The sequence below is a fragment of the Candoia aspera genome, chromosome 1, assembly GCF_035149785.1.
Source record: "Candoia aspera isolate rCanAsp1 chromosome 1, rCanAsp1.hap2, whole genome shotgun sequence".
NCBI classification, from domain to species: Eukaryota; Metazoa; Chordata; class Lepidosauria; order Squamata; family Boidae; genus Candoia; species Candoia aspera.
In genome coordinates, this window is record NC_086153.1 from 325,345,611 (window position 1) to 325,362,609 (window position 16,999).

At 45.0% G+C, this 16,999-nt stretch overlaps 3 protein-coding genes across 4 annotated transcripts in view; 2 read left to right on the forward strand and 1 right to left on the reverse strand.

Moving 5' to 3' along the window:
• The window catches only part of NEMF (nuclear export mediator factor), a 165,844-nt gene that overhangs the window by 128,910 nt on the left and 19,935 nt on the right, over nucleotides 1–16,999 (forward strand). The window lies entirely within an intron of this gene.
• LRR1 (leucine rich repeat protein 1) lies at nucleotides 1,001–8,490 on the reverse strand. 2 transcript variants are annotated; one of them, XM_063290576.1, is made up of 4 exons: nucleotides 8,231–8,490; nucleotides 5,454–5,552; nucleotides 3,967–4,694; nucleotides 1,001–1,524 (listed from the first exon to the last, which is right to left on the reverse strand). In XM_063290576.1, the coding sequence occupies exons 1-4, from the start codon at nucleotides 8,402–8,404 to the stop codon at nucleotides 1,272–1,274; spliced, it is 1,254 nt and encodes a 417-aa protein (XP_063146646.1). In that variant the 5' UTR covers nucleotides 8,405–8,490; the 3' UTR covers nucleotides 1,001–1,271. The 2 variants fall into 2 exon arrangements, with proteins under 2 accessions (XP_063146646.1, XP_063146647.1); XM_063290577.1 differs by lacking the exon at nucleotides 5,454–5,552.
• On the forward strand, nucleotides 11,895–15,372 carry RPS29 (ribosomal protein S29). The gene is made up of 3 exons (XM_063290580.1): nucleotides 11,895–12,043; nucleotides 12,266–12,365; nucleotides 15,102–15,372. The coding sequence occupies exons 1-3, from the start codon at nucleotides 11,982–11,984 to the stop codon at nucleotides 15,108–15,110; spliced, it is 171 nt and encodes a 56-aa protein (XP_063146650.1). The 5' UTR covers nucleotides 11,895–11,981; the 3' UTR covers nucleotides 15,111–15,372.

Below are 16,999 nucleotides of genomic sequence, written 5' to 3' on the forward strand. Positions count from 1 at the left end.
GGTTAGGAACAGATCATCGTAAGAGTTGACAAGGACTTGATGGCACATAATCAATTCATCGCGTGTACAGATATGCTCTGGGCCATCAAAGGAGATGGCAGCTGAAGAACTAGAGGGAAGATTTCCTGCCTGCTCCTTCTTGAAAGCGGTCAGCTCCCTCAAAATTCACATCTCTCTCCTTGTCTGCTTGTCTTACCCTACAGCATAACAATGATGTTCTGCATAAGCCATATCCATGAAGTTTTCAGCACACAGAATATGCACGTGGCAAGGTTGGTAGATTGCTTCATCATTATTTGTGGTAGAAGAGGATATAAAATAATTAGGATTTGGCTGATGCCTGAGCAATAAGTGTTTTTTATTCCCAATCATTTAGTCACAAAATGACTTTTAAAATAATTAAATTTTTTATTTCCTTGTTGGTGGAGGACTTCTCTGACACGAAACAAATTTCTAGATTCAGGATGTGTTTAAGCTCCATGTTTAATTCCAAGCCCAATTTCTGACTGGGTAATAAATCTTTTCATACTGATTCTAAAAACTTAGTAGATAGTGTCTAGAAACCAGCTTCTGCAATGTCATAAACCCACTGTAAATTGCATTTTGTAATCAATACATTCTTGCATGCAAACTGTAACATGTGAAGTGACCTTGATAATAAACTGTTTTAAAAATACTGCCATCTTGAATCAAACTGTTTGTAAATATGATTGGATACATAGGTGGCAAACTTTCCTTTGATAAGTATATAAAGATTGCACGAAGTGTACATTTATTTTAAAAACGAATACCAAATACTGTCATGAGTTCAGCATTCCCCATGTTCAAAGAATACTGTTTATCAGGAATGCTGAAATAGTTTTTCAAAACATGATTGTAAATTCTGCATTCAAAGCAGTGCATGTGCTACAGCATCTCTGAAAGTAGCTGTTTTAACCTAGAAAAGCATTACTAATGATTTTATAAGAAGAAATAGTACTAATATAAGAGTAGAATAGGATTATTTTTTTTGCAGTTGGGAGCATAAGTGAGCTCCGGCTATTCCATTCACAGCATTAAACAGGAGTGAGGAAGGAACTGGCACTTGGCATCAGGAACAGTACCTAACAGATAGCTTAAACACTTTATGCAGCCTTCAGCGATCTTCAGATAATAAAAAGGGAGATAGTTTCCAGATGAGAAGCCTTGTTGCAGCATATTGCTGTTTCCTTTCCTTCCAGGACAAAACAGAAGTCAGCATTTGCTGAATGAAATTTCTCAGATCGATCTGATTACCTCACACTTTGAAGATGTCTGTCCAGAAACTGAGAATAGCAAGTGAGAGAGCAGAAGTAGCAAAGAATGGGGGCCTCTGTGCCCCCCATGTTATCCACGAGAACAACTGTGTGTGCCACACTGTGCAGGTTCATAGTCACTGTTGTCTGAACGAAGCAGGCCAAGCAAGCACGTCCACACCGACAAGTTTTTGACACGTCAAGATCATCACAAAGGTGACAAGGAAGGATGTGGCAACTGTATGGGATCCTATATAAAAGAACATGCAAATAAAAATGACATATTAAATACTCACTTCCCTAAAATATTGGTAAAATGTACTACTGTGAACAAGTTATTGGAATGAGGCACTAAATTAAAAACAAACAAACTTGGAAATATATTTTAGATGTGATGCCATCATCCTAAAATCTGTGTCTCAACCAGTTTGAGCTGTGGTATAATGGTTAGATGTAGGATTATGAGCTGAGACCTACTTTCAGCCAAAGAAGTTCACTGATGACCTTGGGCCAATAACTTTCTCAACCCAATTTACCTCATAGGTGGTTATTATGGAGATATAGGAGAATGGAGGGCTATGTATGCCATTTTGACTGAAAATTGGGGAATAAATCTGATAAATAGCATGCAACACTTTCCTATTTTACTGCCCAGGAATCCTTCTCTCTGATAAAGATATAAATGTAGCTAGAGCTGACCAATGAAATCAAACAATGAGGCTGCCCTGAAGGAGAGGGCAACAAATAGCAAGAATACCAAACAACTGAAATTATGATAGCACATGACATGGAGCTGCAACCTCAACAAAGCCCCCATTTGCAACATGGAGATGAACACAGGCCTATCTTGCCACTGCATTAGAGACAAAATGATACAATTCAACAACTTTCAGTGATGAAATGGGGCCCAGAGTTTCATCCTTTTCCCCCTAATGTTGAACATATACAAGAAAGCCTTAGGGGAAATTGGCTTAAAAGCCAAATAGACATCTACAGGATCACAGGCTTTTGGCAAAATGACAAAAGCAGCATTGTCGCATAAGCTCCACCCCTTTCACACGTGCAGGCAGCATCATAATGCACATACTGTAAAAAAGGGACAGGACTTGTGTTCTGACAGCATGACACTACTCTTGTTATTTGCACCCTCCTGCCTACCCCCTGTGGATGTCTCTGAACCCAGATGTTTAGAAGATCACCTCTTCAATGCCATCCAGCCCATGAATTAAGATAAAACAAGCAGGCCCTCTTCCTATTTGTACCTGTAGACTTGGTCTGTAAGATACCCACTAGAAGCAAAGCTTTCTCAGTAATACTTCAGTTCTTTGAAGAAAAACAGCCCTCATACTGTTTAGCTTCAAGTGATAGCTAGAGACGTGGTTTTTCACTCAAGTATTTCTATACATAAATCAAGACTAGACTATTATTAAAGGCATTATGCTTTTTAAGGAAACGTATTTTATTTTGTGTGTGTCTGTAACATACACACACGGACAGAAAACCTGTGCCCATGTATTCTGTCTTAAGCTCGCTCTCTCAAAAAAAGTGGGATACAAATAAACAAAAATAAACAAGATACAGCCTAGAGTGCTATTCTAAAGTGTAAATTTTTGGTTATTCGTCTACATATAGGTGACTCTTTGGCTATCAACTTTAGGGGCTGCTATCCTTAATGGACATGATTTAGGACAAAGTACAGGTGCCTTGTGTGGCACAAAGTAGTAGGCGGCAGCATTGCAACCAAAACACTCCCCACGACCAGAGTTCGATCCCAGCAGAAGCTGGATTCTCGGGTAGCCGGCTCAGGTCACTCAGCCTTCCATCCTTCCGAGGCTGGTAAAACGAGTACCCAGCTTGCTGGGGAAGGTGAAGACTGGGGAAGGCAATGGCAAAGCACCCCGATATCGTCTGCCAAGAAAACATCGCAAAAGCGGTGTCCCCCCAGAGGGTCAGACATGACTCGGTGCTTGCACAGGGGACCTTTCACCTTCACACAGTATCTTAATCCATTGAATCATCCATGAACTCTCAGTAAGGAAATTAAGAGTGTCCAGCTGAACACATTTAAGATTATACAGGAATTCTTTCTATCCATTTCAAATTACCAATCTTGGTTATTTCTTTCCTTGGCTAGGTTAAATGTGCTCAGCGTCTCTTGATTATTACCAAAATAACTAAAGCCCCAATCACAACTAAGAACTCAACAGGCTCATTCTAGAGTGGCTAACATAGGATACTGCATTACAGCAAGTGAGACATTTGGTTCTAGTTTATTCCATCCAAGTCATTTTGGAATATTGGTTTTACTGTTTGGTTGTTGTGAACAAATTTTATTAGGCAGAACTTGGTAACCAAGCTTCTCTTTTGATCTGAATCTTGCTAAAGTCACATTAATAAATACATATTATTTCCAAGATACTCAGACTAATGTGTGTGCCAGAGGACCAGGATAAGTCAAGATCTTGACTAAAAGCATACATGTTCTTCCCCATGAGCAACTGAACCCACTCTATAGCGCTTTTGCAAACAGATGATTTCCATACAAGCCAATGAACATTTTACTATTTTCCTTTTAAAAAACTTCCCCATCATCCTTCTTCTTATTCCTCTTGCCAGTTAAAATGTTAAACTAGGAACATTGGGAGAAAGGATACATTTCTTAAAATTTAAACCAGATCCTGCCCCCTTTTACCTGTAATTGATGGTTGCCCTTGCAGAATATTCTAGTAAAGTCAGTGGTATTTTTAACTGTATGTCAGGAACAAGTGGCTTGGGCTGCTCAAAAGGATTGCCAAATAAATCCAGGCTCTCAAGTGAGAGTTTAGCAAATTCACTGGGCAAAAATGGGAGCTTATTACGAGCCACAGACAAGAAGCGGAGATGACACAGTTGACCAATCTTGAATGGCAATCTAATAAGATTATTATCATCTAACTTCAAGTGTATGAGTTTCTGCAAATAGCAAAACTGTGCAGGCAGTGCTCTGATTTTATTCTGGCTGAGATCCAGAAACTGAAGTGATCTTTGGAGAGTGGAGTTACATAGAGCCACACTGAATGACTCCAAGTGATTATCCTGTAGATTGAGCTCTTGAAGGCAAACAAGGTCCCCAATAGTTGCTGGCAGCTGTTTAATACAATTGTGGCTCAAGTCCAATTTCCGGAGGCTTTTCAGGCAAAGCATACGCATATCTATATGAGCTAATTTGCAATAGGAGGCTTGGAGATACTCCAGAGAGTATGGGAAATTCCGAGTTAAAGGATAATCCTTCTTTGATGTTATGGTCATCTTAGTCTTTGGTTTTTCAACTTCAGAGGCCCTTGGTGACACCAACTTGGAAAGTGGTAAGGTTTCCTCTTTGGTGCCTTGATGAGCCAATTTCACTGCAGAAAGGAAAGTCCTCAGCTGACTGACATTTGCCTGCAGACAAAATGGCACACAAAGATAAGCAACACAAACACGTATAATTCACTTGGGGCTTGGGGAAGGGGAAGAACATGACTTTCTAAATTGTGACACAAATGCACTGGAGCATCAAGAAGTTATTGCCCTTTTTTGGAAAGCAAAAGAGAAAACATGGCAGCTTTGTGCAGTATTATTCTGATCACAATAATCAAACAGTATTGTCACAGTAGCCTGAAGAAAAAAAAAACCTGACCACATAATTGAGAGGTAAAAACCCTTAAACAGGTATTGGTAAAAAAAGACACCATAGAACAAAAAAACCCCAAAACATCTATTCAATGACATAATAGTCACCGTTGCAGCTGTTATTATAACCTGAATTGCTGAATGCTCTTAAGTACAACAATTAAAATTAAAATACTTTTAAAACACATTAAAAGCAGAATTGTTTTTTATTTATATTTTACCTCATGCCTAAAACATGGCAAGTGAAAACAGCAGCTAATATCACTACTAGTGAAAGTTACTATAGCCTTTAATCTGTTCACTGCTTTTAGAACAGATATATAGATATGCACTACAGATTAGAAGTTCAAACTCCACTGTATACAAACTTCAACTGTGATTATTCTACTTGGAAATGTTTGAACATCTCTCCTCCTCTCCCCTCCAGTTCATATGGGACTGCCAAGATACCATCCTTCAGTTTTCCTTGATTTGAAAGGCAAAAATTATGTGCACTCAGACTACCTGGCTCTAGGGCTGATTTCATACCTTGCTGAGACAAATATCCACAGCTGGTTCTTTTAGTCGTACAGTGGCTTTTCCTTCCTCCACGAACTTGGTAAAAAGCTGATCTATGTTCTTTCTCAACTGTTTTTAAAGAAACAAATTGTAGAACCATGAATAAGCAGTCTATGCTGAATTTTAAAAGACAGTGTTTGTTCAGAGGACCAGATTCTGGGCCAAGAAAAGAGGACAGTTTCACAACCCTCTTCGTTATTCAAATGATTTTTCAACTGTCAGAAATAAGTCTCATAGCCAAATAAACCACCAGGATGATTCAGCAAGTCTAAAGAATAACAATGCAATATCTGTGGGAGTCTGATAGAATGCATAGTCCCCACATTAAATATTTTTAAATGTCCAAAATCTTGTAACATTATCAAGTATTGCAAGATTTCAGTAATCTTCCATCTTATTTATATCTAAGCTAGGGTTTTCAAACTGTATTTGACAGAACCCTAGATTTCTGAGAAAACTTGATGGGTTCTGTGAGAAATTAAGGGCAAAAATATATTTTAAAAGTTCATTCAAACACCCACAGGGGCCTATAGCAATTTTTCTACAGAAAAGCAATCACATCCCAATCACTGAATGCTGATTTACTTGTTTAAAACATTAACATCCCAAGTAACTGTGAAATTCGTTTTAATATTTGTACATTGTATATTTGTTTGTGTGAAATTCAAATAACTTAAATAAATTACAACAAATACAAGTTTGGTTTTGTTGCTAATTTTCTATCACTAGACCTTTGCCTGTTGGTTAGGGGTTTCAAGTCTTTTTAATTTAACAACTTCCACAGCCTGAAAAATTTTGAATCCCCCTGATGTAAGCCTGTTTGACACCACTTTTGTAAGTTGATAAATGCAAGATGGTTTTGCTTTCTCATATCTTTTGCATCTTCTTTACGCTTTAGTAAAGGTAAAGGTTTCCCTTGACGTAAAGTCCAGTCGTGTCCGACTCTAGGGGGCGGTGCTCATCTCCGTTTCTAAGCCTTGGAGCCGGCGTTGTCCGTAAGGACCCGTCCGTGGTCATGTGGCCAGCATGACGACACGGAACGCCGTTACCTTCCCGTCGAAGCGGTACCTATTGATCTACTCACATTTGCATGTTTTCGAACTGCTAGGTGAGCAGGAGCTGGGACGAGCAACGGGAGCTCACCCCGCCACGCGGTTTCGAACCGCCGACCTTCCGATCGGCAGCTCAGCGGTTTAACCTGCAGCGCCACCTTTACGCTTTGCCATCTACATTAATTACGCTAACAAGGTAGTGCTTTGTGATAACATTTTTAATACTGAGATGCTTAGTTCTTCCTACACTTACCACACTACAATATATTGCTGCTTCAAATAGGTTTTAATGAAATTTATCCACACTTACAGTGGACTCAATGTATAAGTTAGAAGCAGATAACTAAAGGCCTTCCAAATACTGACTCACACAACACACTAAATCACAAACTTTTATGTGTGTGCGCCTTTGAGTCAGCCTCGGCTCCCGGTGACTACATCCCTGCAATTTTCTTGGCAATGTTTTCGGAAGTGGTTTGCTATTGCCTTCTTAAGGCTGAGAGAGAATGACTAGCCTGAAGTCATCCAGCTGATAACCCTGCCTAAAACAGGACTAGAACTCAGGTTTCCCTGCTCCTAGTCCAGCACTTTAATCATTGGAGCAAACTGGCCAGGACATCACAAACTAGCTAATCACATTTTCACCGACTATGCTGTGTTAACCCACTCTATGCAATTAGTGTTCAAAGTATCATGCAAACTGTGAAAACTGGATTGAGTGGACCACATTTCTATGAACCACAGGCAACTACATCATGCAAACACAGCCAATGCATCCACTCTAAATATCATAAATCCATATCTAATTCAGGGGGTGCATTTATCTCATTAGGATACTTTTTTCTGTCTTAATCCCCTTCTCAAGCCCTCAGCCATAAAACCCTTCTGTTCAGTAGAAATATCTCAGGTCTCCTGTCAATATCTGCTGCTCACAGTTCATTTTTGTTCCGCTTAGGCTTAGATCTCAACCATCTTCTCCCAGCTCTTGCTTTCATTCTTGCTTAGTGTGAGAGTTTTTAAGGACCATCTGCTTTTGTAAAAAGTGTAGTCTCTGGCAGGAGGGGCATGCTGGGTGGGGGTCACTGGCTAAGGAGTGTCAGCTGGTGGGGCCCAGGCGGAAAGCCTTTTCTGCTGTGGTGTCCGCTCTGTGGAACATCATTCTGCTTGAGATTAGGTTAACCCCGATCCTGCCAGCCTTTCGCAAGGCCCTTAAAACCTTGGCTTGCTGCAGGAGCCAGGGGCCCTGGAACTGTGGTAAAGCCCATCTCTCGGCTTTGTTGATGGTTATTTAAGGATGCCCAGGTGCTGTTTTTATTTTATATTATGCATTTTATTTCTGGTCTGTGACCGTAATAAAAATGCTATCTTATTCTAAGTATGTGTTTTATCTATTTTATTGTAAGCCTCGCGGAGTCAGTATGCGAGATGGGCGGCTACAGAAATGGAATAAATGGATGAATGAATCAATGAATAAATGCTCAGCAACAACCGAACACGCTATCAGCAAGAAAAGACTGGGAATTCGTGCCATCGTTTCTTAAGGTGGGTCTGCTCAACTGACCGGCGTTAAAGGGATGGTGCAGACTAGCGATTAGGCACGGGGGACCCCAGGCTGAGGAAGGCTGCTCAAACTACGGGAAAAGGCCACGTAAGGAGGAAGAGCCACCACCCCCTCCCGTCCTCGCGGCTCCTCACCTGGTACTTCGCTCCAGGGCGGTGGCGGGCAGTGCTGACCAGAAGCCAGACGCCTCCGTCTCCTCCGGCCGGCTTCCCCAGGGCGAGCAGAGCCCTGACGGCGCGTCCCGGGCCCCGCATCCCCGCTGAGGGCAGCAGGCGACTCACCACCACCACCTCGCACGGGAGGCGCATTGCCGACGAGCCCCGCGAAGCACCCGACCAACTCTTTCCAAAGAGACCGGCTAAGAGGAAGGCGCTTCCCGCCACCTGCGCGCGCAACCCGCTGGGAAGGAGGCGGGGCCCTTCTCCTCCCGTCCCTTCCACGCCTGCGCGGAAGTTGAACAATGCAGTTTTCTCGACCTCCTGTCTACCGCCCCGGTTTCTTTCTGCGTCCGCGCCGACGCCTTCTCCCTGCGGCCTTTCTTTCTTACGGTGCTGGGACTGTTGTGGTTGGTCGCCATCAAGCTAACATCGATTCACGGCGGCCCTGTGAAGAGTTGTCCTGAACTGAGTTCGGTCTTCACTCAGGCGGATTCTCCCATAATTCCCATCAAAGACTCTCTCTCTCTCTCTTTCGATACTGTATCTGGTTCTTTTAGAGGTAGGAAAAGTGCAATTGCACTTCTGATAACCGTTGGTACCTTTGCTACGCCATGATTCACTGTATCCTAGCTGGATGATCTGTTAAGCCCTCCGATGGAACACTGCGTTATATTCTGAAGGCCTGCAAACCCTTCGTACTGTTCAGCTCATGAAGAGTAAGACTCGCCTCTCAGATCCGTGCTGCAAGTTTTGCTTAAGCATGCGGGTATCACTAAATTATTTCCCTACAATACACTGCATCTCAAAGGCAATGTACGTCCAACGGAGAATAAAACATTGTGGAAACAAGCGCTATTGGATTGTCCCTAATTTTTTTCTAATCCTGCCCAAGCAGCTAATACTTTTAATGTTATGAAATTATTTTAACAATAGGTATATAATTATGCTTTCTGGGATTCAGAGTTGGGTGGTCCAGGTGGGGTTCTTTCCCTAGTTCCTGTAGGTTGAATATGGATTTACAGTGAGAACTATCATGTCATCCAGTTCACTACAGCTAAGAATGATTCCTTGTACACTTACAAAAGTCTCCCACTCACCAGCTATGTTTGCACAACTCTTTTAACTAGATCACTTAATTATGAAGCTTTCCTAATATATGAAGGTTCCTTTTTTTCCTACATCAGTGTTTCTCGACCTTAGCAACTTAAGAGACTTCAGGTCCAGAATTGCCCAGCCAGCCATTTTAGTTGTAAGATACTAGTTTCGGAAATAGTTGGAGGCATTTATAATTTACAATTCCCTTTTTACAGTTGTCCTTGTCTGGTAAAATACAAGTCTCTCCGCAGCCGTTGAAGGGAGAGAGGAAAAAAGCAACCAACTCTCCAGGTCTCCAGGGCTTTGTGCCTTTATTGCTTCTGGCCTGGTGCTGACATTTGGCATGGAAAGGCACGCATAATCCCTGATCGGGTTTAGCAGCATCTTGGTAGAACTAGGACTCCAGCTCCTCGATGTTTTTCAGCCACTAGAGCATATCAGTGTGGCTAACTTGCAAGAGTGAGAAGCTCGGAGATGCTCTCCTTTGGTTTTCCATCCTTTGAGCCTTTTTCTGGGACTGAGATGGGGACCGGGTAAATATTCCTGTTTACTGCCTTGATAGCTCTGCTCCACCCCAGACATAAAAGTCTTCAGCTCCTTGACATCTCCCTTACAAAATCATACATAATTCTGTCTTCACTGAACCAGAGTTTTTCGTAGTGCTGTATGGGTTCATATACTCCTCGCAAATCCCTGCCTCTCCCCTTCTCTCACTGATCGCTGGCATTTAGCTGACCTCAGCTGACCTTGAAAAGGTAAGCAGAGATTGGCTTGGTTCCTCCTTGGATGGGGGACCACTACGAAATCCCAGGGCTGTGACCAGGAAGTCGAAAGAAGGCAGCAGTAGAAAATCCCCGCTGTATTGTTGCCAAGAAAACTACAGGGACCTGCCTGGGAAGTCACCAGGAGCTCCCGTACGTCCCCAGAAAACAACACTCCGCTTCCAGGGCGGGCTGGTGACTGGTGACATTTCTCCCTGTCATGGGCATCAGTGTGCACTGCAACACCTGCCTAGCCCACAACCTTCACACCGGGCTGGCTGGCAGGCCACCTCCCCCCACCATCCCCCCATCCCCCCGGGTTCCTAATGGCCGAATCGCTCCCGGCCCCTCCCGGGGCGAGCAGCCTCGGCGTGGATGTGTCACCCAAGAATTGGGGCAGGAGCGCCTCTCCCGCTCTCAAATGACGCCCCTCTTCTCCCAGTAGGCAACAGGGACGTCGTCTGAGCGTGGAATGACGCCGCCACCCCACAACTGCGTTGGGCGGACATCTCCCGTTCGGCTGCCCTCGCAGGGACGCACGTGGGGTCAAGGAAGTCAGGACGGAGGCCGTGCTCGTGCGATTGAAGCCCTCCCCGCTTTTCAAGGGCACTGAGTTATGGGCCGGGGACTGGATCGCAGGGTCACACCAGCGTCTCAGTCTTTGCGGCACCCGCCGGCGATGCCTGGGCTGCGCCTGTGCTCACGGGGAGAGGCTTCCCCCCTGACAGGCGGCTGGTTCGCGCCCAGCACAAAGCCACCACTGGGCGCCCAAGGGACATTCGCCACCCTGGGCAAGCAGTCGGGCAGCACTCTGCTGCTGCTGACTGTCCAGCTGGTGCGCTTCTTGCCGTCTGCACTCAAATGTGCAATTCCTTTCCCGATTCCAATTCGAGGGCTCGCTTTTTCGTCGCTCCTGGGGATGAAGCCGCGGGGGGGAGGAAAGGCAGCTCTGGAAAGCTTTCGGGACGCCGTCGCTCGCGGCCGTGGCTCTCGGCTATCTCGGCGGCCCCGTGCGTGGCGTCGGCTGCAAAGGCAGCCCGGCCCGGCCTGGCCTGGCCTGGCCTGGCGCTGTGCGATCCCTTCCCCACGTCTGAACGCGAAGGCGGCGCGAAAGGGCCGGGACGGAGCAGAGCGGCTCCTGCTGGAGAGAGCGGGGAAGCGGCGGCGGCGGGAGCGGCAGTTGCCGTCCGCTTCCAGGAGGAGGCGCTGCGGAGCTCGCGAAGCGCCCCGGCGGGACAGGGGCAGAGCGGGCGAGGGGGCCTCCGCGACACCCCAGCCCGGCCCATCGCATCGCATCGCATCGCGAGGGGCGGCGGCAAAGAGAGAGGCTGGGCTGCGGGGGGCGCAAAAGAGTCTGGGTCTCGCTGTCTTGCTCAGGCTACGCTACAGCGGCTATTCACAGGCGCTATCCCACTACTGATCGGCACGGGAGTTTTGACCTGCTCCGTCTCCGACCTGGGCCGGTTCACCCCTCCTTAGGCAACCTGGTAGCCCCCGGCTCCCCGGGGATCACCATATTGATGCCGAACTTAGTGCGGACACCCGATCGGCATAGCCCACTGCAGCCCAGAACTCCTGAGCTCAAGCGATCCGCCAGCCTCAGCCTCCGGAGTAGCTGGATTACAGGCTCGCGCCACCGCGCCCGGCTGCTGGGGTCGCCCGCCCGCGCTTACTAGAGCCGCGCCGCGCCCTGACGTCACCCCAGGGGGCGGGGCAGGGGGCGGGCGGCAGCGAGGAGGGGCGGGCGGCAGCGAGCGCGCGGGCTCGCCTGCCTTCTCTGCGCCTGCGCCTGCGCCGCCTGGCTGCCCTTTTCTTCCCCCTCTTCCTTTTCCGCAGCGGTGCGCGAGGAGCAGGCGGGCCGGGGCAGCGCCATGGGCCACCAGCAGCTCTACTGGAGCCACCCCAGGAAGTTCGGGCAGGGCTCGCGCTCCTGGTGGGTCTCCGCCGCGCCGGCGCTCCCCCGGCGCCCGCCCTTCGGCCTCTGCCGGGCCGAGCGCGAGCCGCGCCGGGCTCTGCGGGACGCTCGGCCGGGCCTGCCAGCGGGAGGAAGGAGGGAGGGAGGGAGGGAGGGTGGCTGGTGGGGGTGATGGTGATGGTCCGAGGGGGGCCGGGGAGCGGCTGGTCCCGGCTCACCCGCAGTCTCTCCCTCCCGCAGCCGAGTGTGCTCCAACCGTCACGGGCTGATCCGCAAGTACGGCCTCAACATGTGTCGCCAGTGCTTCCGCCAGTACGCCAAGGACATCGGCTTCATTAAGGTGAGCGGGCGCGCGGCTGGCAAGGCCCCCTGCCCTGCCCTGCCCTGCGCTCCTGGAAAGGCCCTCTCCCGCCGCCGCCTCCTCCTCCCCGGCTGGCACTCCTTCGTTGCCGCGGCTTGGCTGGCAAGACCCCTGATCTGCTCATCGCTCTCCTGGCTCGAAGGGTCATGTCCAGGCTACGGAAGTAAACCTGCTGGCCTGTATGGTGTTCTGATTTAGAGAACTTCCTAGTTAAATACGTGACAGGAGATGGGTATACATGTTGTTTATTCGTTTAGTCACTTCCGACTCTTCGTGACTTCATGGACCAGCCCACGCCAGAGCTTCCTGTCGGTCATCAACACCCCCAGCTCCCCCAGGGACGAGTCCGTCACCTCTAGAATATCATCCATCCATCTTGCCCTTGGTCGGCCCCTCTTCCTTTTGCCCTCCACTCTCCCTAGCATCAGCATCTTTTTCAGGGTGTCCTGTCTTCTCATTGTGTGGCCAAAGTATTTCAGTTTTGCCTTGAATATCATTCCCTCAAGTGAGCAGTCTGGCTTTATTTCCTGGAGGATGGACTGGTTGGATCTTCTTGCAGTCCAAGGCACTCTCAAAATTTTCCTCCAACACCACAGTTCAAAAGCATCGATCTTCCTTCTCTCAGCCTTCCTTATGGTCCAGCTCTCGCAGCCATAGGTTACTACGGGGAACACCCTTGCTTTAACTATGCGGACCTTTGTTGTCAGTGTGATGTCTCTGCTCTTAACTATTTTATCGAGATTTGTCATTGCTCTTCTTCCAAGGATTAAGCGTCTTCTGATTTCCTGACTGCAGTCAGCATCTGCAGTAATCTTCGCACCTAGGAATAGAAAGCCTTTCACTGCTTCTACATTTTCTCCCTCTATTTGCCAGTTATCAATCAAGCTGGTTGCCATAATCTTGGTTTTTTTGAGGTTTAGCTGCAAGCCAGTTTTTGCACTTTCTTCTTTCACCTTCATCATAAGGCTCCTCAGTTCCTCTTCACTTTCAGCCATCAAAGTGGTATCATCTGCATATCTGAGATTGTTAATGTTTCTTCCAGCGATTTTAACTCCAGCCTTGGATTCCTCAAGCCCAGCTTGTCGCATGATGTGTTCAAGTTGAATAGGTAGGGTGAGAGTATACAGCCCTGCCATACTCCTTTCCCAATCTTAAACCAGTCTGTTGTTCCATGGTCTGTTCTTACTGTTTCTACTTGGTCGTTATACAGATTCTTCAGGAGGCATACAAGATGACTTGGTATCCCCATACCACTAAGAACTTGCCACAATTTGTTCTGGTCCACACAGTCAAAGGCTTTAGAATAGTCAATAAAACAGAAATAGATGTTTTTCTGAAACTCCCTGGCTTTTTCCATGATCCAGCGGATATTGGCAATTTGGTCCCTAGTTCCTCTGCCTTTTCTAAACCCAGCTTGTACATCTGGCAATTCTCGCTCCATGAACTGCTGAAGTCTACCTTGCAGGATCTTGAGCATTACCTTACTGGCATGTGAAATGAGTGCCACTGTTCGATAGTTTGAACATTCTTTAGTGTTTCCCTTTTTTGGTATGGGGATATAAGTTGATTTTTTCCAATCTGATGGCCATTCTTGTGTTTTCCAAATTTGCTGGCATATAGCATGCATTACCTTGACAGCATCATCTTGTAAGATTTTGAACAGTTCAGCTGGGATGCCATCATCTTCTGCTGCCTTGTTATTAGCAATGCTTCTTAAGGCCCATTCAACCTCACTCTTCAGGATGTCTGGCTCTAGCTCACTGACCACACCGTCAAAGCTATCCCCGATATTGTTATCCTTCCTATACAGGTCTTCTGTATATTCTTGCCACCTTTTCTTGATCTCTTCTTCTTCTGTTAGGTCCTTGCCATCTTTGTTTTTGATCATACCCATTTTTGCCTGGAATTTACCTCCGATGTTTCTAATTTTCTGGAAGAGGTCTCTTGTCCTTCCTATTCTATTGTCTTCTTCCACTTCCGCGCATTGCTTGTTTAAAAATAATTCCTTATCTCTTCTGGCTAACCTCTGGAATTTTGCATTTAATTGGGCATATCTCCCCCTATCACTGTTGCCTTTTGCTTTCCTTCTTTCTTGGGCTACTTCTAGTGTCTCAGCAGACAGCCACTTTGCCTTCTTGGTTTTCTCTTTCTTTGGGATGTATTTTGTTGCCGCCTCCTGAACAATGCTGCCAACTTCTGTCCAGAGTTCTTCCGGGACCCTATCTACTAAGTCCAGTCCCTTAAATCTATTCTTCACCTCCACTGCATATTCCTTAGGAATATTAGTGAGCTCATATCTAATGGGTATACATACGTAGCACATATAGTACATATTGTATTTTTGTGTGTATGTATATAAACACACCCACACTATATAATTTACATGTACATGTATGGTAGTTATACCTACGATTAAATAGTGTATTTTGGATGTTCAGAAGCAGTAAATAAGAAGTGGGGGAAATTGCCTGTGAGGGAGGAGAGGAAAGGACCAGTTCAGATGTTTAAAATAGTAAAGAATGGAAATTGTCAATTTTTTTTAGTGTTTAATTGTTCATATTGTTTGAAGCCATTATTCCTTCTGGCTCGAAGGGCTGTTAAAAGTATAGTAAAAGTTTAGGTGATCACGAAGTAGAATATAGCAAGAAAAGATGTAGAATTGTAGTCTCCAAAGAAAGAATATTGGATGTGATTCTTTCCTTTATCTCCTTTTAGTTGGATTAACTCTAGTACTTGAAGATGACTTGAAAAGAGAGAAGAAGTTGGCACACCTGGAGGATTTGGCTGGATAAGAGCCTCTCACTATACTTCTCCTGTGTATACAGTAGAAAAATTGGGTTTTTTAAATTTCAATTGTAGCAATGTTTTCCTATTAATATGTTACAACCACCAAAATTCTAGCCATGTTGACATCTTTACCATATGTGATTATTATGAGAATCAGTATATTTTCTTTGGTTCTTAAATAAAAAAGGAGTTAAACAAAGTTGTGTTTGCTAATCTGTGATCTAAAAAATAAGGATAACATAGTTGGATATAGTAGCATTTGAAGTTTTTTAAACAAAATCTGAAAATCGTGTAAGATTAGTATTGCCATTGGTTTATCCCTAAAAGCTTGCAACTTTTACTTGTCTTGAATAGTAACTCATAATTCTCCCAGAGATAATACATCAATTTTTTTCTGTGGTTTTCTTTTTCTTCAACCTTGTTGAGTAGCCATTGTCAGTTTAAACCATCAAAGTTAGTGGCAGTGAATCATACACTAGCCCACCCTGTTTCAGTTTAGTAAGCTATGCATATCAAGCATGTACAGTTAATTTATGATCCAATGTATTGTATTTTGGACTTCAAGGTTAGTTCTCATTTGCTGTTTTGTTACTGTGATGGATGGTGATGATACCAAATAACCATAGGGGGTACTGTGAAGCTCACTGGTACTTACGAACACCAGTGACTTTTGTGTTGTTTGCATCTTATTTACAGATGCTCACCTATGTATAGGAGCTCATCTTGCTTGTTTTCAGCCTATTCCACAATTTTTTACACAATCTGGTAGACGTCTTTGTTCCTTCTGAGAATGTCCACTTGAGTACAGGTGATTAGGCTGCTGCGTTGGAGATTGTGCAGCCAGGTTGAAACAAAATCCTTAGGCTTAAACGAAGGGGCAAGTCATATTGGCTTACTGTACTGTATTAGTGTGATTTCAGATGACATACTGGAATGTGGTTGATAAGCTAACTAAAATCAAACTATAGTTGTATGGTGGCATGACATGCCTACCCAGGGTTAATTTAAACATGGTTTAACCCAATTTTCAGGGTTTGTACAACACAGTTAACTATAACCCTCCTGCCTAGGTTTGCACAACATGCCAGACTAAAATGTGGTTTGTAGTTGGAGGGGTTGGTACTTCTTGGGAACCCACCATTCTGACTCATGATTTGGGTTTAGACAGCATAGTAAGCAAATCACAATATGATTTAGTGCAAAGGTGATGAATTTGAGAATCCAGTATGTATGGCCCCCATAGGCTTCTAAAAGTTACTACCAAATTGCAAAGTTTTAATATTTAATTTATTTATTTTCTATCCTGCCTTTATTATTTTTTATAAATAACTCAAGGCAGCAAACATACCAAATACTCCTTCCTCCTCCTATTTTCCCCACAACAGCAACCCTGTGAGGTGAGTTGGGCTGAGAGTGGCCCAATGTGATGCAAGAATAATATGATTTATATTAATGATTAATAATGATTAATATGATGCAAGAATAATGAAACTCTGTTAATGTATGGTGTAAATTAAATAGTTTTTGTCCTACTTTTTGAGGTGTGACTCCCAACCTGTTACAAGGCTAAGTACAGTCTACAGTCTGCATACCCTTTTAGTATAGTGTGGAGCCAGATCTGTTTGTCCCATCTAACATAGCTGTGCAAGATGGTGCCTTTTTTTGAGCTGTCCACTTCTATTTCCTAAAGGGCAGGATGAGCTGGTAGTTAAGAACAGTGTTTCTCAACCTTAGTAACTTTAAGATGTCTGCACTTCAACTCCTAGAAATTCTGGGAGTTGAAGTCCACATATCTTAAAGCTGAGGTGGAGAAACACTGGTTTAGA

Coding starts and splice junctions, on each gene's coding strand:
- RPS29 (XM_063290580.1), top strand. CDS start 11,982: ATGGGCCACCAGCAGCTCTACTGGAGCCACCCCAGGAAGTTCGGGCAG. Junction 12,044..12,265: donor GGGCAGGGCTCGCGCTCCTG/GTGGGTCTCCGC, acceptor TCCCTCCCGCAG/CCGAGTGTGCTCCAACCGTC.
- LRR1 (XM_063290576.1), bottom strand. CDS start 8,404: ATGCGCCTCCCGTGCGAGGTGGTGGTGGTGAGTCGCCTGCTGCCCTCA. Junction 5,553..8,230: donor GCCCTGGAGCGAAGTACCAG/GTGAGGAGCCGC, acceptor CTTTAAAAACAG/TTGAGAAAGAACATAGATCA. Junction 1,525..3,966: donor AGGGCAACCATCAATTACAG/GTAAAAGGGGGC, acceptor TCTTTTATATAG/GATCCCATACAGTTGCCACA.